Source organism: Cetorhinus maximus, chromosome 3 (genome assembly GCF_964194155.1).
Source record: "Cetorhinus maximus chromosome 3, sCetMax3.hap1.1, whole genome shotgun sequence".
NCBI classification, from domain to species: Eukaryota; Metazoa; Chordata; class Chondrichthyes; order Lamniformes; family Cetorhinidae; genus Cetorhinus; species Cetorhinus maximus.
The window spans coordinates 121955546-121980911 of NC_135881.1; the positions used below are offsets into that span (position 1 = coordinate 121955546).

General features: G+C 48.1%; 1 protein-coding gene across 1 annotated transcript in view; it reads left to right on the forward strand.

Annotated features, from left to right (window-relative positions):
* The window catches only part of LOC144678871 (dynein axonemal heavy chain 11-like), a 552140-nt gene that overhangs the window by 280834 nt on the left and 245940 nt on the right, over positions 1 to 25366 (forward strand). Inside the window, exons 43-45 of the mRNA XM_078538870.1 lie at positions 2423 to 2573; positions 4218 to 4349; positions 24176 to 24349. Coding sequence (XP_078394996.1) covers positions 2423 to 2573; positions 4218 to 4349; positions 24176 to 24349 — 457 coding nt within the window. The remainder of the gene's footprint in view (positions 1 to 2422; positions 2574 to 4217; positions 4350 to 24175; positions 24350 to 25366) is intronic.

The window sequence follows — 25366 nt, forward strand, 5'->3', positions numbered from 1 at the left end:
AGATGATGGTTTCAGTCTCCCGGTGTTCAACTGGAAGTGATTGCAATTCACCCAACATGAGAGAAAGATCAAGCAGTCTGACAATACAGAGCTAGTGGAGGGGCCAAGAGAGGTAGTGATAGTAGAACTGAGTGTCATCATAGTGGACATGGAAACTGACCCCATGACTGTGCATGACCATCACAGAGTTTGTTCCCGAGCCAACAATTCCACTTCTCTTCCTGACAAGCGTCCCAACGTCATTGTGTAGTTCCACGATATTTTGTTCAGCGGGTGTGCGCTGGAGTCGGCAGCGTGCCCGCCGACAATTAAAGGGCTGATTAAGGCCACTAAAAAGGAAATTAAATTGAAATTTACACAGGCGAAAATGCCAAGCAGCCTTTGCATCCCATGAGCGGGATGAGGTTTCCTAAAGCAAATAAAAATAAAATAAAAATTTTACACTTGAATTAAAAACATGTCCCTGCTCATGTGACAGAGTCACACGAGGGGACATGCTTTATGACATTTTTGTTTTGTTCATTAAGTTTTTTTAAACAGCAGCTCCATCTTCCTAAGGCAGCTCCATGCCTCAGGGAGATTAGAGCGTTCTTCCGCGGGTGTGCGTGAAGTTCACGCTCACCCCGCTCACACTCCCCCCCACCCCACACAGGCAGTGCTGAGCGTTGCCGTTGGCGTTTCACGATTACTCAATTGGTCCGCCCATGTAAAATTGCGGTGCGGTGCCGATCGTGGGCGGCGGTCGGCTTCCCGACCACCCCTGTCAAGCACCCTCGCCAAGGGCAAAATCTTGCCCCTAATATTTTATTAGACTCATATCCATTCAGGGGAAGCTATTTGTGAAGATAACTGACTTTCACATTCAGCAGACTTTCAATTGACTTCTCTTTTTGCAGTTCAGTGTGATATCCACTGGACCAGTGATCCCAGGGATTTGTTAGTATTTCCTTATTCAGAAATTTAACTTAAATATTCTCTAGATTTACATATTGCTATGATAATATTTTTCCTACAGGGCAAATCAGGTCATTGGTACCTTATGCAATTAATATTTGATAGATTACAAGGAGATATGTTTTCCTTTTTGACAATTCTGTATCGTTCCAGTTTTATTTCCATTTTGGTTTATGTTCGATTGAAAAGAATAGCAGCCTATGATTCACGTAGCAAATTTTCCGATTTTTAGAGGTTTGACCTTTGCTTTATGAAATGGTGGGGTAGCCATTATTAGTAACCTCCTCCAGCAGTACAATCTTCTAAGATCTCTGCAACCTCCAATTCTGAACTCTTGAACATTCCCCATATTAATCGCTCCACCATTGGTGGTTGTAATTGCAGCTGTTTAGGTACGAAGCTTTGGAATTTCATCCTTAAACTTTTCTGTCTGTCTCTCTCTCTCTCTCTCTCTCCTTTAAGAAGTTCCTTAAAGCCTATCTCTGACTTTTGGTTACCTATTCTAATAATGTATGTTGCTTGTTGTCAAACTTTGTTCATGAATGCTCCTGTGGTGTTTTACAAGGATAAAGGTGCTTTTGAAATGAAAGTTGTGGTTACTGATGTTGCCATGGGCAGCATATAGATGAGGAACTCCTGGGGAAACAGAGATAGGAAGTATGGGGATAGGAAGAGAAACAGTTGCTAGAGATGGAATATCCAAGAGTGGAACAGAACAATTCAGCATGACAACAGAGGAGAGGCATTGGAGAAGGTTGATGTAGTTGGCTGTGTCAAAGGCTGCAGAGAGGTCAAGGAGAAAGAGGAAAGAATGTACTATGACCACAATCACAGAGAATGCCATTTGTGATTTTGTTTAGGGCTATTGCAGCAATGTGGCAGGGCTGGAAATCTGGAGTTGCAGGAAAGATGGGCAAGGATTTCAAAACTGCAATCATCCGCCACTCTCCCCCACCCCGTGTACCCGCAGAAAAAAACATCCTCAACTCCTCTGTCTTTGCAAACTCCTGCCTTGCCTCCTCTCCTTTCCAGAGTTCTAAATGTGTCCTGTTGTTGAGACATTGGAAAAGCTGGCAATGTTCCCGTCCACCGTTACCAACCACCACCACCTGCAGTATAGAAATCTGGCTGCTCCCTCATCCTGTGACAAGAAGCAGCTTTAAAATGCAAGAAAAGCCCTAATCTCCACCTATTATGCCGCAACCACTATCTTGACTTCCTTCCACCATTATCAGCCAGGACTCCAGCTAACCTTATCCCCTTTAAATCGATGGTCTTGTAGGTGCGTGCAGAAACTCCTGCCCCTACAGCCCCATAAAGGAAACTTTCACTTAAGGCAGTAATATGACCTACCCCAGATCCCAGTCAAATCTCCAGCTATTCTGGCAGGTTTCAGGATCTTTAAGTTTACATTTTTTGAATAAAAAGTATTGCATGTAGCCATAACTTTATGATTCTTAATGCACAGATATGTAACCAGCTGGATTGACACAAGGATTTACCAGTCAGAAAAAACCAACCTGACCATTCTCTTTGATAAATATGTTCCTTCATGTCTGGAGCAACTACGATCTTCCATAAAGACCATCACCCCCATTCCTGAAATCAGCATGGTACAGGTAATATCGTAGCTACTTCCTCCCATGATCTTCTAGAGGTTGCTGATTTTCATAAGTCACCTAAATAAGAGAAAACTACAGCTGTTAGTGATAACTTAAAATTATTTTTAATCATTTCACTGCAATAACTGTTCACCCTTTCAATATTTCTTGGAATCAATACACAGGGAACATGCTTAAGGAATCTCAGCTGCTGGGTGTGCATAGAGAAATCTAGGTGCAACTGCACATGATTTTCCAATCATTTAACATAATAGCCCAACTTCAATTATAGATACCAGAGAGTGAGGTTCCCCATGTTAACATGCACTCAGAAGGTCATTTAATGAAATGGCGATTCACCTAAGAGGTTTCCAGTAACTATCCACCAGTTTAAATGCAGATACTCAGAAATCTTAGATCTCCCCTGTTCCTTGGCTTTGAGGAAGAAGAGGCAGAACATTAGGAGGGCCTGCAGGGATGCAGGATTAACAGGCATTGCATCCAGCTTTTGGTTCCCTATTCATTCCCTTTCCAGTCTGTTGATCCAGTCTGCTACTTCACTGAGATCCATCGGCAATGCTTTAGAAGATTGATCCTCCCACACAATGTTGTAACTGAGTTGTGTTGGACATGAGGCAACTTCAGGCACATCTGATAAGGGAAGCCTCTAGGATCTGAGTCTGCTGCCAATAAGTTCTAACACCACAAGTCCCCTTGACAACAAAGTCAACTCAGTGGCTTACTGAAATTGAGCTGTCTACAACAAGGCTGTCATGTGGGGATCACTATGTTATTTCTTCATGTAGGCACTACTCTCACCTTGATAGACAGCCTGCCATGGGGGCGGACGTAAAAAGGTGTCAGAGCAGGCATTTTGTGTCTGTTACAGTGTGGCTTACTGCAAAGTCTGAAACTGGTGTTTCTTTAGGGTAACAAGCATACAGTTTGAAAGAGCTAGTTGAGATGTTACTGGCTATAATCCAGCAAAGGAGGACCCAGCTTTATGGCCTTGAAAGAAGGAGGACTATGAAGAGCATGATCACACCCATGGAAAGAGATTGCCTTCGCTTTAAAGAATGCCTTCTGATAGCTGCATTTTATTCTCTACTTTGACTGATTATATTAGACATAGCATTACAAAATGCAGTGCTCTCTGGTACGATACCCATGTGGATAGCCTTCCCACAGGAACCTGAACATTGTGTAGGTTGAATTTTCAGTTATGGGATAAATTTCTGCCAAGTATGTCTCTGTCTTCACCTAGTACTCACAAGCGTGCTTCTGACAAGGATCAATAGAGTTGATTTTGATCGTGTGTGATAGGGAATTGGTGGCATATTTTAGATCACTCCTGATTTTAATAGAAATGAAAATGAGAAGATTTGTAATATGACTGTCAATTCGCTATCACCCATTTTACACAATCTCACAAAGACAAAATCGACCCCAATAGATCAAGAATTTGTATTGGGAAATAGATCTATGTACCACACCTGCTACTATTTTGGCAAATTCAACACAGCAGGGATTAACCTAGTCTGTAAGGTGTGCTACACTGCAATAAATTCATCTGTTGAACGGTTGTGGAAATGCAGATGTAACCTTTAATTCCCTGTCTTGATCATTTTTCTGTACTAATCTAATCATGTTAATACCATTTAGACCCTTTGTTCCCTTTTGGACTGCCTACTGACTCCAAAGAATGTGCCCCCTGATTCTCCACGTGAACTGTATGAGCTTTATTTTGTCTTTGCCTGCATTTGGGCCTTCGGTGGAGCAGTTTATCAGGATCAGGTTAGTTCTTGCCTATTCTTGGTTTGACTCTTTGAAATTCATTTGCACAACTCCCCTTTGAGTGATGCTGAGTAGATTTATGTTGACTCCCTGGGGGCAGGCAGGCTGCTACCTGCACAGTCAACTTGGCATTCCTTGTTTATATCATCAGATAGTGATGCACAGCGCTGCCTGTCCTTGGGAAATCAAGGTAACTCTGCAATTAGTGCTACACAAACAAATTTTTCCCCTTTTATATTTATGTTATAGATTTTTTTACTGTGTTGAAAATGGCTGTGACCATTCATGTTTTATACACTTCTTTTGCTGTGAGATGGTTTGACTAACAAAGAGAGTGTTATGATCCTAGAACAAACCCCAAGTTTTTGGTAAGATCCGGTTAGGGACAAGTTGGATGGAATATTAAAAAAAAACAAAGAATGACTAAAAAATTAATAAGGAGGGAAAGCAAACTAGAAATATAAAAACAGATAGTAAGAGTTTCTATAGAAATTGAAAAAAAACAAAAGAGTTAACAAAGTGAGCATTGGTCCTATAGAAAGTGAGTCCAGGGAATTAATAATGGAAAATGAGGAGGTGGCAGGTGAATTGAACAGGTATTTTGCATTGGTCTTCACTATAGATGGCACAAGTAACATCCCAGAAATAGCTATAAATGAGGAAATGGAAGAGAGTGAGGAACTCAGGAAAATTACAATCACCAGGGAAGTGGTACTGAGCAGATTGTCAGCCCGAGACTCCAACAAGTCCCCAGGTTCTGATGGATTTTATCCTAGGATCTTAAAAGAAGTGACTAGTGACATAATTGATGTGTTGGTTTTATTTTTCCAAAATTCCCTAGGTTCGGGGAAGGTTCCATTAGATTGGAAAATAGGAAATGTAACTCTCCAAAAAGGGAGGGAGACAAAAGGCAGGAAACTACAGGCCAGTTAGCACCTGTCATAGGGAAAATGTTAGAAGCTGTTATTAAAGATGGTGTGGCAGGGCACATAGATAATTTCAAGGGAATCAGGCAGAGTCAACATGGCTTTGTGAAAGGGAAATCATGGGCAGGATTTTTCAGTCGGCGTGCCGGGGGGGGGCCCGACACGCTGATGTGTAAAATGATGTACAATGACGGGGGCTTGCATCCCAATATCATCGCGCTGTCTCACGATGTTTCATTTGGCGGGCATGTGCCGGAGTTGGCTGCGCGCCCGCCGATATTTAAACGGCCTATTAAGGCCATTAAGGAAGTATTAATATGATTGTTAATGCTGCCCGTCCAGCCTTAAGGTTGGCAGGCAGGTGAAAAGGCCAAGCGGCCTCCAAATTTTTTAGGAAACCTCACCCACGAGATTTTATTAAATAAGTTAAAAAAAATTCCGAGATGTAAAAACGTGTCCCACCTCATGTGACACAGACATGTTGAATATAAATTTTTCTCCATTTATTTAATTATTTCAATATCGATTTAATTTCCCTGAGGCAGCTCCGTGTCTCAGGGAGATTGAAGTGCTCTTTCGTGTGCATGCGCAAAAGAGCACTGGCCCCGGCTCTCCCTCCTCCCCCGGCCCACACAGGTAGCGCTAAGCACTACGGCCGCGTCTAACGCTGGGCAGGCCTTAATTGGCCCGCCTGCGTAAAATGGCAGCGCAGCGCTAATCGCGGGCGGCGATCGGCTCCGTGACCACCCCCGCCGAGCCCGCCCGCTGCCTGAAAAATTCAAGCCCATGTTTAACCAATTTACTGGAATTCTTTGAAGGAGTAACATATGCTGTCGATAAAGGGGAACCGGTGGGTGTACTGTGCTTAGATTTCCAAAAGGCATTCGATACGGTGCCACATCAAAGATTATTGCAGAAAATAGAAGCTCATGGTGTAGGGGGTAACATATTTGCATGGATAGAAGATTGGCTAGCTAACAGGAAACAGAGTAGGCATAAATGGGTCATTTTCTAGTTGGCAAGATGTAGAGTGATGTGCCACAGGGATCAGTGCTAGGGCCTCAACTTTTTACAATTTATATAGATGACTTGGATGAAGGGATCAAAGGTATGGTTGCTAAATTTGCTGATGACACAAAGATAGGTAGGAAAGTAAGTTATAAAGAGAAGGTAAGAAGGCTACAAAGTAACATAGATAGGTTAAGTGAATGGGCAAAGATCTGGCAAATGGAATATAATGTGGACAAATGTGAAATTGTCCATTTTGGCAGGAAGAATGAAAAAGAAGCATATTATCTAAATGGAGAGAGATTGCAGAGCTCTGAGATGCAGAGGGAAGGGGCGAGCACAGTATTCCTTGCCAGTCGGAGAGCGTCCTAGTGCATAACTGACAATATGTTAGTATGCAGGTACAGCAAATAATTAGGAAAGCTAGTAGAGTGTTATTATTTATTGTGAGGGGAATTGAAAAAAAAAGTAGAGAGGTCATGCTTCAGTTATACAGGGCATTGGTAAGAACACATCTGGAGTTCTGTGTACAGTATTGGTCTCCTTATTTAAGGAAGGATGTAAATGTGTTGGCAGCAGTTCAGAGAAAGTTTAATAAACTAACACCTGAAATGGGAAGATTGTCTTATGAGGAAAGATTGGACAGGCTAGGCTTGTATCCACGGGAGTTAGAAGAGTAAGAGGCGACTTGATTGAAACATATAAGACACTGAGGGGGTCCTGACAGGGTGGATGTGGAAAGGATATTTCCTCCAGTGAGAGGATCGAGAACTAGGGGTCACTGATTAAAAATAAGGGTCACCCGTTTAAGACAGAGATGAGGAGAAATTATTCCCCCAGAGAGTTGTGAACCTTTGGAATTCTCTTCCTCAAAGGGCATTGGAACCAGAGTCTTTGACTATTTTTAAGGCAGAGGTAGGTAGATTCTTGATAAGCAAGGGGGTGAAAGGTTATTGGGGATAGGTGGGATAGTGGAGTTGAGGTTACAATCAGATCAACCATGATCTTATTGAATGGCGAAACAGGTTCGAGAGGCCGAGTGGCCTACTCCTCCTAATTCGTATGTTGGTATGTAATATTTTGTTTAAAGTAGACAAAGGCTGAAATTTTCCAGTCCCGTTGGCATCGGACATCATGACAGGTGGGGGTGGGGGACAATATGGCGAGAAGGCCAGAAATCGGTTTTAGGCTGTCATGAAGCCAGTTTGTGATCGTCCGCTCAGGCCGCATTTCCTGCCGTTGTACATTGGTAACGTCATTTTAATACATTTGCATGTAACTATAAGCCCTGCTCGCCAGAATTATCCCCTCACATCAAATTTACCGCCCATGTCGGCCTGACTTCAGGTGGCATGCTTCACGACTGCCTTTAAAAGGTGTGCACCTGGCAACCTGAACTTCAAGGGGGACTTGGAGGTGAATGCACACAACCTTGCGCAGCGCGAGCGAGCATCACTCGTAAGACATCAAGGAAGAGGCACCGCGCATTTGCGGAGGGCACAGGCAAGTTGCTTTTTCCCCAGCTGGCTTTCAGTGCAGGGCAAGGGCTGCAGTGTGGGTCAGGCCGGGGGTCGAGGGGTGTGGTGTGGGGGGGGGGTGTGGGGGGGCAAGGAAGCACAGGCTGAAGGAAATACTCAAGCACATGTTGAGGGGTGGGGAGGGGGGTGAGGGAAGCAGCAAAAAGCTTGTCAAAAGTGAGCATTCTTCCGCAACTGAGACCATTCAGCAGCAGCTCCATTGACATGCTGGGAGTCGAGCCTCTGAAGCTTTTCTGCCCAGTCAAGCAATGCAAAAGCATGAAAGTGCCACCCAGTGTTCCAGCACTTTTCACACCTTGGGCACAGGCTGCAAATGAATGTGCGTTTTAGGGGGCAGCTGAGCAATTGGCTGATTGGGCAAGTTGTACAATCCCCTTGTGAAAGGTGGCGTTGGTGCAGTCAATAGTGGAGAGGCTCACAGCCCCGAACAATGTCTTTATTAAGGTGTGAACCAGTATCCATTATGGTTCAAGCTAACAGTGCAGCCTTGTCGTGCGGGTTAGGAGAATGCCTGCGCCTGAGCTGAGAGCACAGCATGCAGTCCAGTGGGCAAAGCTGCTGCCAATCAGTCAAGTGGAGCGGGGTGGAGGTGGGTGAGCTTTCGGACAGCCAATGAGTGCACTACACACTGGTCATCCAAGTGGTGGCCAGCGTTCTCCTGCATGCGTGAAAGGGCCTTCAGACTTAACTAAATGAGGTTCTTAGTACACATATGCTAACCCACGCGGCTCCCTCTTTGAGCCTGCAAGAGAAGAAGGGACCATGGGTCCTGGTGATTGTGTGGTATGCCTCATGGCTTACAGAGACTAGAGAACAAGAAGAGAGCAGCGGGGGCCTGGTTCGGCAAAGGGAGGAGCACCTCCCTCAAGATGAAGGGGCATTAGGGCCAGCTGTGTGCGCAGCTGAAGATCCACAGTTGCTCGTTGACGCCTCACTAGACCCAGGGACTATGGATGGCACCTGTCATTCCTGCAGATGAGCAAGAACCAGTGTCGCCAAAGTCTGTGCATGTCTAGGGAACTGATCAGTCACATATGTCACCAGCTGCAGGATTTGGCGCCACGGGGACATGGAGGGCATCCACTGCCAGTGGCTGTGAAAGTGACCAGGGCATTCAGTCTTAATGCCAGTGGTTCCTTCCATGCTCCACAGGTGACCTTTGCAGGATCTCGCACACCTCCATACACGAGTGTATCCAGGAGGTCACAGATGCCATGTTTGTGAAGGTGCAGAAAACCTTGTGCATTTTTCCCAGAATCAGGAAAGCCAGTAAGCAAGAGCGCTGTGATTTGCGCAGATCCCAGGTTTCCCACAGGTGCAGGGTGCCATCGACTGCACTCACGTGGTGTTTTGATCTCTGTGGCAACAGCAGTCAACTACATCACCCGCAAGGGCTTCTACTCGCTGAATGTTCAGCTGGTGTGCGACCACCACAAACGCAACCTGCAGGTCTGCGCATGATTCCGAGGGAGCGCCTATGACTCCTGCATCCTTAGCAGGTCTCAGATTCCTGACATCTTCCAGGGTCCAGAGAGGTTGCAGGGTTGGCTCCTCAGGGACAAGGGCTACCCACAGAGAACACGGCTGATGTGGCCTCAGTTTGCAGCAGAGTGACAGTACAATGAGGCTCATGCTGGACCAGAACTTTGGTGGAGCAAACGATAGGCATTTTGAAAATGATGTTCTGGTGCGTTGACAGGTCCAGTGGAGCACTTCAATACAGCCCCCAGAAGGTGTTGCACATCATTGTCACTTGTTGCATGGTAAACAACCTGGCGCTGCAAAAGTGGGAGGTCCTGATTAAGGAGGAGATGGAGGAGCTGCACGCATCCTCCAATGAGAAGGACATCGAAGGGGATGACGGTGATGAGGTCCTCTAGGCAAGGATACCGGTGATGAGGCTATCGCATTGGCCAGATGGGGCAGACGCACTCGGGAGGCCCTCATAGCCGCAAGATTCGTGGAGGATGATGACGAGATGCAGTGAGGACAGTCCTGACATCCTCACTTTGCACCTGTGAACGTTTGACTCCTGTGTGGCTGACAGCAGCGCACATACCCTCAGTGCTCAGGCTCATGTCATGGAAACGCAGTGGAGGCCCTAATAGTCGCCAGATTCCAGAGGATAATGATGACATGCAGTGAGGACACTCCATAGTTTTTCACATAGCCTTTGTGAATGCCTGACTCCTGCCTGGCTGAGGGCAACTCGCTTGCGCTCTGTGATCAGGGTCGTATCATGGAGACGCAGCCATGAAAATTTAAAAACACCTGACCCTTTGTCAGCCTTCAGCACATGACCCCTTCAGGAGCACAGCATCACAGGTCACAGATGCTGAAGAGATGGGGACCAGCCCCACCACAAAGGTGCTGAGTGCACACAGAGAGAATGACGGAACTCTGTGATGTCTGGCCATGATATTCTGGCAGCAATAACAAACACCTTTGCGGTGCAGGCATCACATGTGTCCAGTGAGTGTGAATCCGGACCATTACTTTGATCTGAAGGTCACACACTGCACAGGGAAGAGGCCCTGGACTGAGACACCTGCCTTTATCTTGTTCAGGAACCAAGGTTTCACATCTGAATGACACGAACACTGCTCATCAGAACGAGGATCCAAAGGCAAAGAGACATTCTTGGGGGTTTATTTACTGTAGTGAACACCCTTGTCGAGGCTGTGCAACTACATCTTCTTAACCTTCCTAATCCTGCCCCTACGTCTTGGTGCTCCCCTGACATCACAGCGGAGGTGGAGGCAGCCTGCTTACTGCTCTGCCCTGTCTGTGCTGACCTTGGCAGATGTCCTCTGGAGGGCTGAGTCTTGGAGGCTCCAGCCTGCTTTTCTGCTGTGTGGCAGTGGCACCCTCCTCGGCCTGTGGATTCACAGGAAGAAGTGATTCATATGGGCCAGACACTCCCGGAGTCACTTGGGGTATGCACCTACTGATCCTCTTCCCTATGGGTGCCCTAGGGCCCCTGGCTGAGTCCTTGAGGAGAAGCAGAGGCTGGAGTGTTATCAAGCTGCCATGCACCCCTCTCAGGTTGGCACTGGTGGAGGCCAACTATGGCATCAGTATGGGGTTAAGCCTGCGCAACAGTGCAGGATTGATGTCCTGGACCAAGGTCTCCATGGCGGCCGCCATCCTACCACTGTTGACCTTGGATCGTTGCGCACAACTTCTGATCCCTTAGAGATTGCTAGTTCTATGCAGGGATGCCCTTTCAACATGGCGCCCAGATTACTGAAGGCCTGAGGTGACGGCAGGGTGGGCAAATCGGAGGCCACCTTGCCATTGATCCGGTGTGTTTCCTAGGAATGCATTATCAATGATGTGGGATGCGCTGGGAATGGGATGATCCTGTGCGAAAACCTGCTGTTGTGGCCAGTGTGTCAAACGTCCTTTTTCCCTCTCTCTACCGCATTTTGTGCAAATCTGGGACCATTCCACCCAAAGTTTGAGAGCTGAGACACTTGCTCAGTGAAGAAAGCCAACAAACAAAAATAATCTTTCCTATACAAGAAAGATAAATCAATTTGCAATATCTATTTTGAACTCTAACATTCAGGGTAAGTGTGAGGAATATGTGAATTAACAAGCCTACTGTGGTCCAACACACCACACAACACAATAAATGGCAGATGCGACCAAGTCAGAGTCCATTGATTTCTCAACAATCCACCCACCCGTCAGTGACTGTGAGTCAGCCAGTCTCACTGAAACTCTGTTTCTCTCACGAGGGATTCCATTTTCACCTTCGAAGATCTCACCTTGGAATTCTCTCTAAACGTTGCTCCAACTTGGACGTCTTCAATGACGGCCCACCTCGCAGAGTTTCAATCTCTGTTCCCTTGGACTCCCAAGTATTCACTGAAACACCAACTCACAAGCAGACCTTCAGCTCTTTGGCCGCGCCAAGCAGAGCACCACTGCTCCAAAGGGGTAGCTTTGCCACAACGGCTTGCAGATGGAGTCACCAACCTTTGGCTGCCTTCTTAGATCTTCAGGGCTTCTCCTGAGCCCTGTTCAATTACTAGACTTGAACAGCAACAATGACGGCCCACTTTGCAGGGTTTTACCTCTGTCACCCGAGATTCTGTTTGCCTGGATTTCCGAGTATACACCCAAGCACCAACTCACAAATGCAACTTCAGACCTTCGCCTGTGTCAAGCAGAGCATTCCTGCTCCAAATGGGTACCTTTGCCCCAACGGCCCACAGCACAGAATCACCAACATTCAGTTGCCTTCTTCACTTAAAGTGTGCTCCCTGCAGCCCTATGCCTGTTTGGAGTCTGTTTCTCTGCTCCTCTGTTTTCAACTGAACTTAACTGGGACCTGTTTCTGTCCCCTGCCTCTGTTCCCTCCGTGGGACTTCCTTTTGGGACCCCTCCCTGTCCCCTGCCTGGGACACTTGCCTGCGATGGTGCGCTGCTCCTGGTCACCTGACCCGGGTTTCATGTGCCATTTTCTTATGCACTGGTGCACTGGGCCAAAACAGAATGAAAAAATGACAAAGTGCAGCTCGCTGTAGGTCTGTGCATGTGCAAAAGCTCTGAGGCCTGTAAGGAGTTGAAGTTCCTGACGTCTCTGCTCTCCAACAAAGTAAATTTAGGTTTCATAACAGAGAACTAGTTAGTTGCTGTGGTATAAAATATGACCACCATCAAACCTCCTGCAATTGTACGCACTCACTGGGATTCTTTCGGGTTGATAGGGAACCCCCGTCAGTTTGGTGGGGAACAGAATCAAGCGCCTTTCACGCACTTAAGTGGCCACTGTCAGGCAATGCCTGCGATTAAGGAACCCGGCATCGGAAACACTGCTCACTGAGAGCTGCCAGCCAATTACAAAGCTGGAAGTTCCTCATGCTACCAGCAGGAGCAGTGGCACTGCCAGCAATGCACCCACCAGAGGCCCAGGATCAATGTGGGATCCCAGGCAAAAGGTGAGTGAATGTGGGGTGGAGGTCACAAGAGAAGGGCTGGCAAAGGGGTTGGAGGCAAGAACAAGTGGGGTGGTTTTCAGCGGCCACCCCCCTGCTTGCTGCTGGGTCCCTCAATTAGACATAGCGTTGCCTGATAGTGAGGAACCCCCCCGCTCCAACCCCCCCTGCCCCACCCCTGGGAGGCTACTGGCAAAACCACAGGTTTGGTTGGGTGGCTGTCCAAGGCCACGGGAAAGCCATGTGGCCTCCACTAAATTGTGGTGGGCTCAGGGATTATGGGTGTCAATTGGCTCATTAATGAACCTTATTGACACCCCATCAGTGGCAGCCGGAAATACCGTGTTAGCTTCTTCTGCCCTCTGACTGGGTAGGAATACCATGTTAGCCCCTTCTGCCCTCCGGCTTAACTGGGGGAAAGTTCCCCACTGCCACAAGACTGATGCAAGGCCTCTTCCATGATTAAGTGGACCTAGCTGCCATGATTTCCTCCGCAATGGGCTGCATTAAATCCAGCTCACTGATACTGCAGTCAGTTTTCAAAGGAACCACTTGGGATTTCTTGATAACATGAGTGGAAATTATTTCTGCCTTAGCATTTTTCTTAGGCATTTTCTTTGCAATACACTGGATTTTTGTGTTTTCCTGAAAACTGATTTTGGCTTAGGAATGTAAAATTGAGATTTTTTTGATTTAAAAGTTTTCAACTATAATGTGGGAGATACGAAATCCCACACTTGTATTAATGTATAGTGAAACTTTTCTTAAGAACAATTCATCTATAGAGAAGGCAAGGGGGAAAATTTTTTTGTCTTTTTTTTGCAAAGGAGAGTATTATGAAGGCGATCAAATGAGGAGGAATGCGCACTAATATCAGACCTCATGATTTTCTGCCTGTGCCTAATTGCTTCACTGCATTCTGCCCTTGTGTTACTTAAAGCTAAGGGAATGGGAAATCTGCTACCATCTATGAATAGAAATCACCCAATATCAGTAAATATAAGTTCTCAAGGACCCTAGAGGAACAGTAGAGAAGCCGTCAGGATCCTGAAGTCCGAAGTCTGAAGGTGATACATGCATATTGTTTGTATTGTATCTGATATGGTGCCCCTACATAAGTTTATCTGATATATCAATGTAAAGTATGACCATTTTCAATGCATTATGCAAGTCATCTCTAGATTTCCAGATCGCACACATGGGGGTAGATTTGTCTCGGGGCTTGTTTTCGGGTTCACATTTGGCGGTGTGAAGACAGCATGCGCTCAAACTAAGAGGCCCAAGGATTGCCAGGAATTGCTCCTTGAGCCTCAACTACATATTGGAGGTGATCTGTTAGCGGCAGTCACACCTTTGGGGAGGCAATGACGTAGTAGTATGGTCGCTGGACTATTAATCCAGAGACCCAGGGTGATGCTCTGGGGATCTGGGTTTGAATCCCACCGCAGCAGATGGTAGAATTTGAATTCAATAAAAATCTGGAATTAGAAGTCTAATGATGACCATGAAACAATTGTCGATTGTTGTAAAAATCCATCTGATTCACTATTGTCCTTTAGGGAAGGAAATCTGTCATCTTTACCTGGTCTGGCCTACATGTGGCTCTAAACCCACAGCAATGTGGTTGACTCTTAAATGCCCCCTGAAATGGCCTAGTAAGCCACTCAGTTGTGTCCAATTGCTACAAAGTCACAAAAAAGGAATAAAACCGGACTGAGCATCCGGCATTGACCCAGGCACCAGAAACAACAACTGCAATCTCAACCCTGTAGACCCTGCAAATTTGTCTTTACTAACATCTGGGGGCTAGTGCCAAAATTGGGAGAGCTGTCTCACAGAATAGTCAAGCAACAGCCTGACATAGCTATCCTCACGGAATAACATCTTACAGATAATGTCCCAGACACCACCATCACCATCCCTGGCTATGTCCTGTCCCACCAGCAGGACAGATCAGCAGAGGTAGCAGCACAGTGGTATACAGTTGGGGGGGAGTTGCCCTGAGAGTCCTCAAATCGATTCCGGACCCCATGAAGCCTCATGGCATCAGGTCAAACATGGGCAAGGAAACCTCCTGCTGATTAGTACTGCCCTCCCTCAGCTGATGAATCAGTGCTCCTCCATTTTGAACATCACTTGGAGGAAGCACTGAGGGTGGCAAGGGTGGCAGAATGTACTCTGGGTGGGGGACTTCAATGTCCATCACCAAGAGTGGCTCGGTAGCACCACTACTGATGAGCTGGCCGAGTCCTAAATGACATAGCTGTAGACAGGATACGCAGCAGGTGGTGAGGGAACCAACAAGAGGGAAAAACATACTTGACCTCATCCGCACCAACCTGCCTGCCGGAGTTGCATCTGTCCATGTCAGTATCAGTAGGAGTGGCCACCGCACAGTCATTGTGAAGACGAGGTCCCACCTTCACATTGAGGATACCGTCCATCATGTAGTGTGACACTACCACCGTGCTAAATGGGACAGATTTCGAACAGATCTAGCAACTCAAGACTGGGCATCCATGAGGTGCTGTGGCCCATCAGCATGAGCAGAACACAATCTGTAACCTCATGGCCTGGCATACCTATCATTACCATCAAACCAGGGGATCACCCCTGGTTCAGTGAAGAGTGCAAGAGGGCATGCCAGGAGCCAGCACCAGGCATACCTAAAAATGAGTTGTCAACGTGGTGAAGCTATAACACAGAACTACTTAACGTGCCAAACAGCATAAGCAGCAAGTGATAGACAGAGCTAAGCGACTCCACAACCAAAGGATCAGATTTAAGCTCTGCAGTCCTGCCACATCCAGTTGTGAATGGTGGTGTACAATTAAACACTGGAGGACGAGGATCCACAGATATCCCCATCCTCAATGATGGATGAGCCCAGCACATCAGTGCAAAAGATAAGGCTGAAGAATTTGTTACAATCTTCAGCCAGAAGTGCTGAGTGGATGATCCATCTCGGCCTTCTCTGGAGGTCCCCAGCATCACAGGTGCCAGTCTTCAGCTAATTCGATTCACTCCACGTGATATCAAGAAATGGCTGAAGGCGCTGGATACTGCAAAGGCTAGGGGCCCTGACAATATTCTGGCAATAGTAATGAAGACTTATGCTCCAGAACTTGCCGCGCCCCTAGTCAAGCTGTTCCAGTACAGCCACATTACAGCCTTGGTTCAAACATGGACAAAAGAGCTGAACTCCCGAAGTGAGGTGAGAGTGACTGCCCTTGACATCAAGGCTGCATTTGACTGAGTGTGGCATCAAGGAGCCGTAGCAAAACTGGAGTCAATGGGAATCAGGGGGAAAACTCTTTGCTGCTCAGAGTCATACCTAGCACAAACGAAGATGGTTGTGGTTGTTGGAGGTCAGTCATCTCAGCTCCAGGTCACTGCAGGAGTTCCTCAGGGTAGTGTCCTAGGCCCAATCATTTTCAGCTGCTTCATCAATGACCTTCCTTCCTTCATAAGGTCAGAAGTGGGGATGTTCGCTGATGATTGCACAGCACCATTTGTGACTTCTCAGATACTGAAGCAGTCCACGTCCAAATGCAGCAAGACCTGGACAATATCCAGGCTTGGGCTAATGAGTGACAAGTAACATTCGCACCACACAAGTGTCAGGCAATGATCATCTCCAACAAGAGAGAATCCAGCCATCGCTCCTTGATGTTCATTGGCATTACTATCAGTGAATCCCCCACTATCAACAGCCTGGAGGTTACCATTGACCAGAAACTGAACTGGACTAGCCATATAAATACTGTGGCTACAAGAGCAGGTCAGAGGCTATGAATCCAGCGACGAGTAACTCACCTCCTAACTCCCCAGAGCCTATCCATCATCAACAAGGCACAAGTCAGGGGTGTGATGGTTTAGTCCCCACTTGCCTGGATGAGTGCAGCTCCCACAACACTCAAGAAGCTTGACACCGTCCACGACAAAGCAGCTTGCTTGATTGGCACCACATCCACAAACATTCACTCGTTCCTCCACCAACACACCGTAGCATCTATGTGTACCGTCTACAAGATGCACTGCGGAATTCACCAAGGCTCCTTTGATAACATCTTCCAAACCCACAACCACTACCATCTGGAAGGACAAGGGCAACAGATACATGGAAACACCACCACCTGGACGTTCCCCTCCAAGTCACTCACTATCCTGTCTTGAAAATATATCGCAGTTCCTTCACTGTCACTGGGTCAAAATCCTGGAACTTGCTTCCTACATGGGTGTACCTACACCACATGGACTGCAGCGGTTCAAGAAGGCAACTCACCACCACCTTCTCAAGGGCAACTAGGGATGGGCAACAAATGCTGACCCAGCCAGCGAAGCCCACATCCCGCAAATGAATAAAAAAAGCTTTCCCTACAAGAAAGACCAAATTCAGGCTGCCTGTCTGGTTGACAGAAGCTCTCAGATCTGTGTGGGACTTCCACCTATACACTTTTGGATGTGAGTGGGATGATGGAGTTGGGAAGTACTACAGGGGCGGTTGCCAGGATTGTGAAGTTGGGGAAAGCACTCTTGCCTCCGCGGAAAGATTTCATTCAAAAGAGTCATAACTGCAGTTCATGACCTCGGGCTGCTAAAGATCCTCCAGTTAATCAGGCCCAAAGCCTGTTCCACTCATTGGCAATTGCTCCCTAATTAATGTATTCAAGGATTGTAATGTTTGTTTTACGTGGCTGCCCGAGACATCTTAAAAAAAAAATGGGTCCCACAAATTTGGCAGTGGGCCCAATGCCGGTGCGGATTGGACGCAATCCATCCTGGTGCTACGTTAGTATGCCTTACACCTATATTACACACAAAAACAGGCACAACACAACAATTTCTTCCTCATGGGCAGAATTTTCTCGTTGGCGTGCGGGGGCAGGACCCGCACACTGACATGTAAAATGACATGCAGTGATGTCGGGCAAGCATCCCGATGTCACCGCGCGCCATCGTGATATTTCGTTGGGCGGGCGCATGATGATATCCGATGCGTGCCTGCCATTAATTAACGGGCCACTTAAGACCTTTGAGGCACCAATTGACGACGATTTTTCAGCACCCGTGCGATCTTCAGGTTGGTGCACAAGTACAACGGGCAGGCAGGAAGGAGACATTTGTATAAGCCTCATCCGTGGGCGGGATAAGACAACTCAGTGGGATTGCGAGTCTGTTCTCTCAACTATTTAATTTGTAAAGTTACTGATACTTGCCTGTGTGAGGTGCAATACTTCAAAATGCATACCAGCTGCTTGGACTGGACTCACAACCTTCAGGTCAGCACTCTGCAGTGAAGAATCATTTTTGGGCCTGAAGGTTTCAGGAAGCCTTCCCTTAGCCTGGGACTGGGTGTTGAACTCTCCACTGGAGGCACCTCCTCTGAGGAGGAAGGGAGGGCTAGAAGAGGGAGGAAGCCAGGAGTGCACATTCAGCCTCCTTTGGGAGGAGAGGCACAGGCACAAGGGGTGCAAGGCCAAGAGGTTGTCCAAGGTGGAAGGGGCCGCAGAAGACACCACTATCCTGCTGCCAGGGTTTACAGGCAGCAAAGCAGCTACCTCAATATACCTGAGGTGCAGTGCTGAAGGAGGCTCCATCTCTCAAGGAAGACAGTCAACTATATCTGTCAGATGATTGGGCCTGAGATCTCCCCTAACTGTGTGGGTGGACAGCCCATGCCAGTGGCTTCAAAGGTCACAGGTGCCCTCAATTTCTATGCCTCTGGCTCCTTCCAGGGCTCGGTGGGTGATCTTTGCGGTGTCTCCCAATCAGCTGTCCACACTTGTTACAGGCATGCATTGACCTTCATCCACTACCGTTGGGACCAGGCAAGCCAGACACTGCGAGCCAGAGGCTTCGCGGCCATTGCTGGCTTCCCCCGCATCCAGGGTGCAATAGACTGCACACATGTGGCCATTAAGGCACCAGCAGGTGAGCCCGATGCCTTCATCAACAGGAAGGGCTTCCACTCCATGAACGTGCAGATAGTGTGTGATCACAGGATGCAGATTCTGCAAGTCTGTGCAAGGTACCCAGGCAGCTCCCATGATGCCTACATCCTCAGACACTCCCAGGTGCTGGGGCTCTTCAGTGCTCCAGCCTGGCTGGATGGGTGGCTGCTGGGTGACAAGGGCTATCACCTCAGAAGGTGGCTCATGATGCCTCTCCGCCATCCAAGAACGGAAGCTGAGCAGCATTACAATAAGAGTCACGCCTCCACAAGGGCTGTGGTGGAGAGAACCCTCGGCCTTCTCAAGATGCGCTTCCGATGCCTGGACCGCTCAGGGGACGCACTCCAGTACCCCCCAAATCATGTGTCGCTGATAGGGGTTGCATGCTGCGCTCTCCGCAATATTGCGCTGGAAAGGGGGGGGCGCTGTTGGCGACAAAGACGTCGACACAGTGGCTGTGGCTGCACACGATGAGTCCAGCAGTGAGTCCGAGGATGAGCACGCACAGGGAAATGCTGAGGGGGTAGACGCTGACCCGAGCATACTCCAGGGAGGCAGGGACACCCAGGAGGCTTTAACCCAATGAACCTTCAGCTAGCATAACACAGATGGACCTCCAGGACAAGCCTGGGCTGCAGGCTCTATACTTGGTCCCGGAGTGCAAAATCTGCCTGGATCGGAACATTAACTAAGGGCCTTGTCAATAAAGCTGAATGTCCCACAAATCACTCATAACATTATTGGTAACTATCTACCGTCAGAAGAGGCACCCTCAGCCATGGTGACATGCCTGAATTTAATGGTATAACAAAAGGAACTTAAGAGAATAAAATGACAAAGGTGTGCAACGTCACACCAACTCGTAAAGACCTCATTGTGGGCCAACACGAAAGCACCAGTGATAACCCGTGGTGTGCCTAAGGTGCCTTATGTTTACAGTTTTGGGTGCTATGTCTTGCTGCTGCTCCCTCGCTGGGAGTGGCATCTGAGACAGCCTGCTGACTCTGCTGTCCTGTTGGCCTCGATGACCTTGGCGGTTGTCCTCTGGCTCGTGGAGCTTGTGCTGGCCCTGCCTGGGAGGGATCTGCCAGCTCCACAGCTGGCATCTCCCAAGTCGTTGCAGCCTTATCGGATGCAATGGTCACTGGCAGAGTGGCGGAGGAGCTGCTGCCCTCATCTGGAGCGCCCTGAGAGGAGCCTGTAGAGATGAGAGGCAGCTGCTGTGCAGCTGTGAGGTCAGTTTGGACCTTCCTGCTCACTGTGGATGGATCGGCACTGAGCTGGGAAACTTGGTGTCCAGACTATCTCGCACACTGGCACTGACCAGCAGTGGTCAATGCCAATGTGAGGGCTTGCTGAACGCATCCCAGGAAGCCCTGATTGGTCTTCTAGAGGAGCCTCTCCGTGAGAGTCGTCACTCTCTCCATGGAGGATGCATGGCGCTCGCCCATGAGGCTTATTGCATTGGCGATGGTCCGTGTAGACTCCTCCACCACAGACACCGACCCAAACATAGCCTCGTGTATCTTCACCAGATGCTCCCACACACCTGGCTGCATTTCCTGCGTTTGCTGCGTCGCAGACGACTCCAGAGGCACATCATCAGCCACCGACTGAGCATGTGCCTGGTTCCCTGCAGTCCTCCGACTGCTGGCACAATGGGCACTCTCTGTCTTTGCCAGCTCCTCCAGCGACTGTGAAGTGCCCTCACCGCTGTGCCCCGGGACACTAGCTGATGATCTAATTCCCACCGAGGGCAATAGTATCTGCGCTGGTGCCTGACTGGCAGAGATGGAGTGACGTTGGTGAGTTCGGGATTTCAGGGCCCCTGCTGCTCCTCCTCCCGGCCCTCCTCCGCTGATGCTGAAAGGAAGAACAAGGACATTTGATTAGTTAAGGTGGAGACGATGTCTCTGTTCCCCGGATCATTATACGTTCATCCTTCCATAAGCAATGGTCAAGCCATGTTGCAAACTTCCATCACTGAACATTCAGCACTGCCATGGCTGCTGGAACACTAATGGTGACCTCAGTGCTGGGCAAACATACCTGCCCATGGCACCCCAGCCTCTCTGACACTGGTAGACATGGGCGCATGGCGCCTCTCCAGATCTAGGGCCTCCTGATTGGACCTGCTAATGATCGTCAACTAGGCCGGCTCTCTGCCAGTCCTCACCCGCTTGGCAGCATTATGTGCATTCTTCTCCTGAAAAGGAGAGAAGAGCATTGACTAGTGCTAATTGTACCTGGACTCTCTTCGCGGCTGGCCCATCCCAACCAGAGTGGGACATTGCAGGGCTCCAGTGCCTCCTCACCCCGCTGCTGCCGAACACACACACAAAAATGCCAGACCTGTCCCCCCACCCCCTTCCTTGGCCAAATGCTGCCTACATCACATTTGGCACCACAAGGTCTAATCTTCCATAGCAAGGAGGCACATGCACGTGGAGCACAGAGAACAGCAGATCGATTGGTGCCACGCACCTTGAAGCTCCCCTCCCAGCATGTCATCACCCTGACTTTGACATGTCCTGGAGTTCCAGCACTGCGCCGAGGTACAGCTCCTCCAGGTTAGCCCCAAAACAGTAATGTGGGCCTCAGTGTACCACATGCTGTGGGTGCAGAGCCCATCTCTTCACCACCCTCTCAGGGTGACCTAGGCATGGGCAATTTCTGCTGGCCCACCCAGTGAAGGACACATGCCGTCACTGATTCAATGTAGTCACTACACTCAGAGTTGGTGGGGGGTGGGGTGGGGCGCCGGGGGTGGGGGGAAAGCCCACCTGCTGGGTTGTGACCAATGCCAACATGGTACTCACCGAGCGCAAGAGGTCATTGAAGCGTTTGCGACACTGGATCCAGGTGCGCTGCGTCACGTCACGGGAGCTCACTATCTCCGCCACCTCCTCCCAGGCACGTTTGGTCATGTGGGGGGGCCTCCTCCACCCGTCCTGGGGTACAAGGACCTCCCACCGTGCAGCCACCTCCTCGAGGAGGGCAACAAGGCAATCATCGGAAAAACAAGGGGCACAGTGCCCCTGTGCCCTACCCTCCTGCCTGGCCTGCTCACCAGCAGCGCTCTGGGGACCCCTTCCAGCAGCCATGTTTGACAGCCTTTGAAAGGTTGCAGCAGCTTTTTAAAACAGGCCACCGGGTCGCCATTGGACCTGGCCGTCATTGCAGTCCCGCCGCCGCCCGCCCACTCCCACTGTCCTCAGGAGCAGTGATTCCTGCTGGGTGGGCTTTAATTGGTCAGCCCCCGTAAAATGGCGGCGCGGAACCGATCACAGGCCAGAAAATTCTGCCCCTTGTCATCTTAAATTTAAAGCAGTCTTCCAATCTACCTTTTGTTTTTAAAGTTCCCAGTCAGTGAAAGGCTGGCATGTGGGAGTGAAGCCTTGTGGGAACTGGTGCCTTGGCTTATGACTCTATGGCATTCAAATCCATGCAGAGCTATGCATAATAAGGCCCATATCTCCATCAGAATCATCATTGAGCAATGAATTCAAATTCAAATTCTGAAGCAGCACTTCTGACCATGGACAGGTTGGTTTCATTGTGCAGCAGATGTTCAGTATTATCATGGTAAGTTGCATTCTGCACAACCTTGGGCTGCATTTTACATGCCCCCTGCCAGGCATGTTTTCAGCCAGGGGCTGGGTGGGCAGGAGGGCATGTCAAATAGGGCCCACCCCACCACCCTGCCCTGACCTGACCTCAGCCCCATAATGCAGGGTGTGGGCGGGCACCAAAATCGGCAGCCCTCCCATCATATATAAGCACATAACGAATAATACACTGCCCTCGCCAAAAGTGGTCGGCGTGGGCAGTTGAGCGGGAGTAAATAAAACCTTTTCAAAGGGCAGGAAGGAAGGGGGGGGTTTGCTATCTTTGGGAGGTACCCTTTGTGGATCGGGGGGTGGGGGTGCGGGGTGCAGCCTACCTAAGCTAAAACCCCACTTTCTTTCTACCCGTCACCTCCATTGAACACACCACCTCTACTCCACACACTTCCCTAAACTGCCCAAACCCTCCCTGTCCAAGACCCCAGGCATACCTGGCTTCAGGATCCATGGTCTGCCTTCTTACTGGCTGCAGTCCCGACAAAGCCTATTAATGCGTTCTTGGCTCTGTAGGGACTGATGGAGCTGCTGATCAGTTGGATTGGTGGGCAGCTCCCAAGGGTGGGACTTCCTTCTCAGTAAGGGGCAGAAGCCCCGCACTGCCACAATTTAGCCCACCCGCAGTGCGTTATGGCTGTGGGGCAGGCTGGCGTGAAGTGGATCAGCTCCGTGCCGACTTTGGTTCCAGGAGGGCGAGCCATCGGCACACCTCCTCCTTCCCCACCCCCCCATCCCCCATCCCTGGTAATATCCTGCCCCTTGTTATAGAAAAAGACATTCACTTGGAGGAGCTGCAGCAGTAACTTAATTACTGAAGAAGAGTGGAGGAAGGAAGCCCAGAGGTGGCTGCAGAAGAGCACATTGTATTAAGGTTGTTTACCAGTTACCAGGGAGATTCGGTCGACTCCAATTTAGTTCAACAGCTCACATTGGTGCAAACTCAGCATGATCAAATGCATGGAATTTCGAGGCAGTGATTTTGATAAAATTGCTTGAATGTGCACTTTTAGTTAACTTCTGGTTTCGATACATATTTCAAATTAAATTGTTATTGGCATTGAATATGCATGGGCAATAATCTAGGCAGTTATGCTGGGACCACATCCAATAAAGCTCTCCAATGCTGGCACCACCGGAGTATGCAGGATCATTGGGAATGCAACTCTTCTATGTTCAAAATGGGAGTATCCATGCCATCAAGGTGCATCTCAGGGATCTGTTAGCCCACACAGACCACAAATGGCAGTTTGTAGTCATCCGATTGGTATGTGAGAGTGCCTGGTTCTCCACCTGGAGAAATGTTTCTTATGCACTTTCAATGTCCTGTGTAAGGGAGTGAATTTTTTATTTTATTTTTCACTGAACTGTTCTTCCAAGGTCCAAGCCTTTTCCCATTCTCGTCTACCTTCCTTGTGGGGCCCACCTGCCCTCTTGTAGACCAGTGCACCTCACCACATTGGGCGTACTAGCCTTCAACCTTGTCCTGAGGCCTACTGAGATTGAGGGAGCATGAACTCTTAACATAGGACGCTCTTGTCACTGGTCTGACCCTGTCTAATTCCGGGTCCATATTTGGTGCAGATGGGTTCTGCCCAGACCAAGCCTCCTGAAATCTCCAAGCAAAAGCTGACATCAGGGCTATGAGTCCTGGCCCATTTTCAGAGTCTTTCACTGCACTCCTGCCAACTTGGAGCTACTGTTCAGTTAGATTATCCTGCAGCGCATAAATCTTTATCAAATCCATTTATAGAATCATGTAAAGGCAGCGGCTCTTCAGTCATAAGTTAGACTGTATGAAACAATTAACGTAATTATTGATTTTTTCTTTCAGCTGGTAGATTATCGTGTTGAATTCAGTCATTGGTGGTTCAAAGAAATGAAAGCTGTTAAACTTCCATCCCAGGGAACTGTGTTTGATTATTACCTTGATCCTGAAACAAAAAAATTTATTCCTTGGTCTGAAAAGATACCAGCATTTGAAATGGAAGCAGATGACCCTCTACAAGTAAGTACACTCCTGCTTATTCGGATGGAAAGAAAAAAAAGCTGCAAATACCAGAAACCTCAAAATGGAAAATAATGGATTTACACAGCAGATCCAGCAGCAGCTGAAAAGAGAAAAGGCAGATTAACATTTCAGATGTAAAACTTCTCAGATCATTGTCCTTTCATTATCGAATTTACGCTGCCGAGTCCTTTCTAACCACTTGGAGCTATCAATCAAACTGTGAAGTTACAAGTCTCCCAATGTGATAATGATCGGTTGTGGAAGCAGTCAAGCAGCACTAATACCATAATGATAGCACTAATACCATAGCCTTCAGCCTTATGTCAACAAACAGCTTTTGAAATTGCAAGCACCGATTCTTTTTCAACTGAGAGATGCAGGCTGGTTTTCATCAAAATTTAAAGAACAGGGGATTTAAATGACTTGACAATTCAATCGAACCTATCCACGTTTTAAGCACATTAATGTCTACTCCTAACGATCTCAAAGCGTTACCTGACCGCCCCAAAGAACTCTGCTAAAGAAATCCGCAAAGAACTAGAACTCCTCAGATTCATAAAGTCCACAAGTTGTGTTTCAGAAACTTGGGTGACAAAAGTTGCTTCTGAGTGAAGGCAGCTGCACTTTTAACTGTGCTGCTATACCTCTGTTTTTTTTACCTTTTGCATCCAACCAAGATGGAGATGGAACCTTGGTTTAACATCTCATCTGAAAGATGGCACCTCTGACAGTGCACTATTACTCAACCCCTGGAGTGGGACTTGAACCCAGAAACTTGCAACTCAGTGGTGAGACACAAATAGAATTAAGCTTCCATAACAAAAATCACATTATTAATAGTTTCCAAGTTTGAATATCTGTGTAAAATTGTCAAGTCTTAAGTGACTTAGATGCATTTTTTAAACTGAATATATATAACTACAAACAATGACAGCAAAAGTGTCATTATTTTTTAATGTAATTTTCTACTCTGAAACTGTCAGATGTACTTTTAACGGAAGGCCCTCTTTTTTG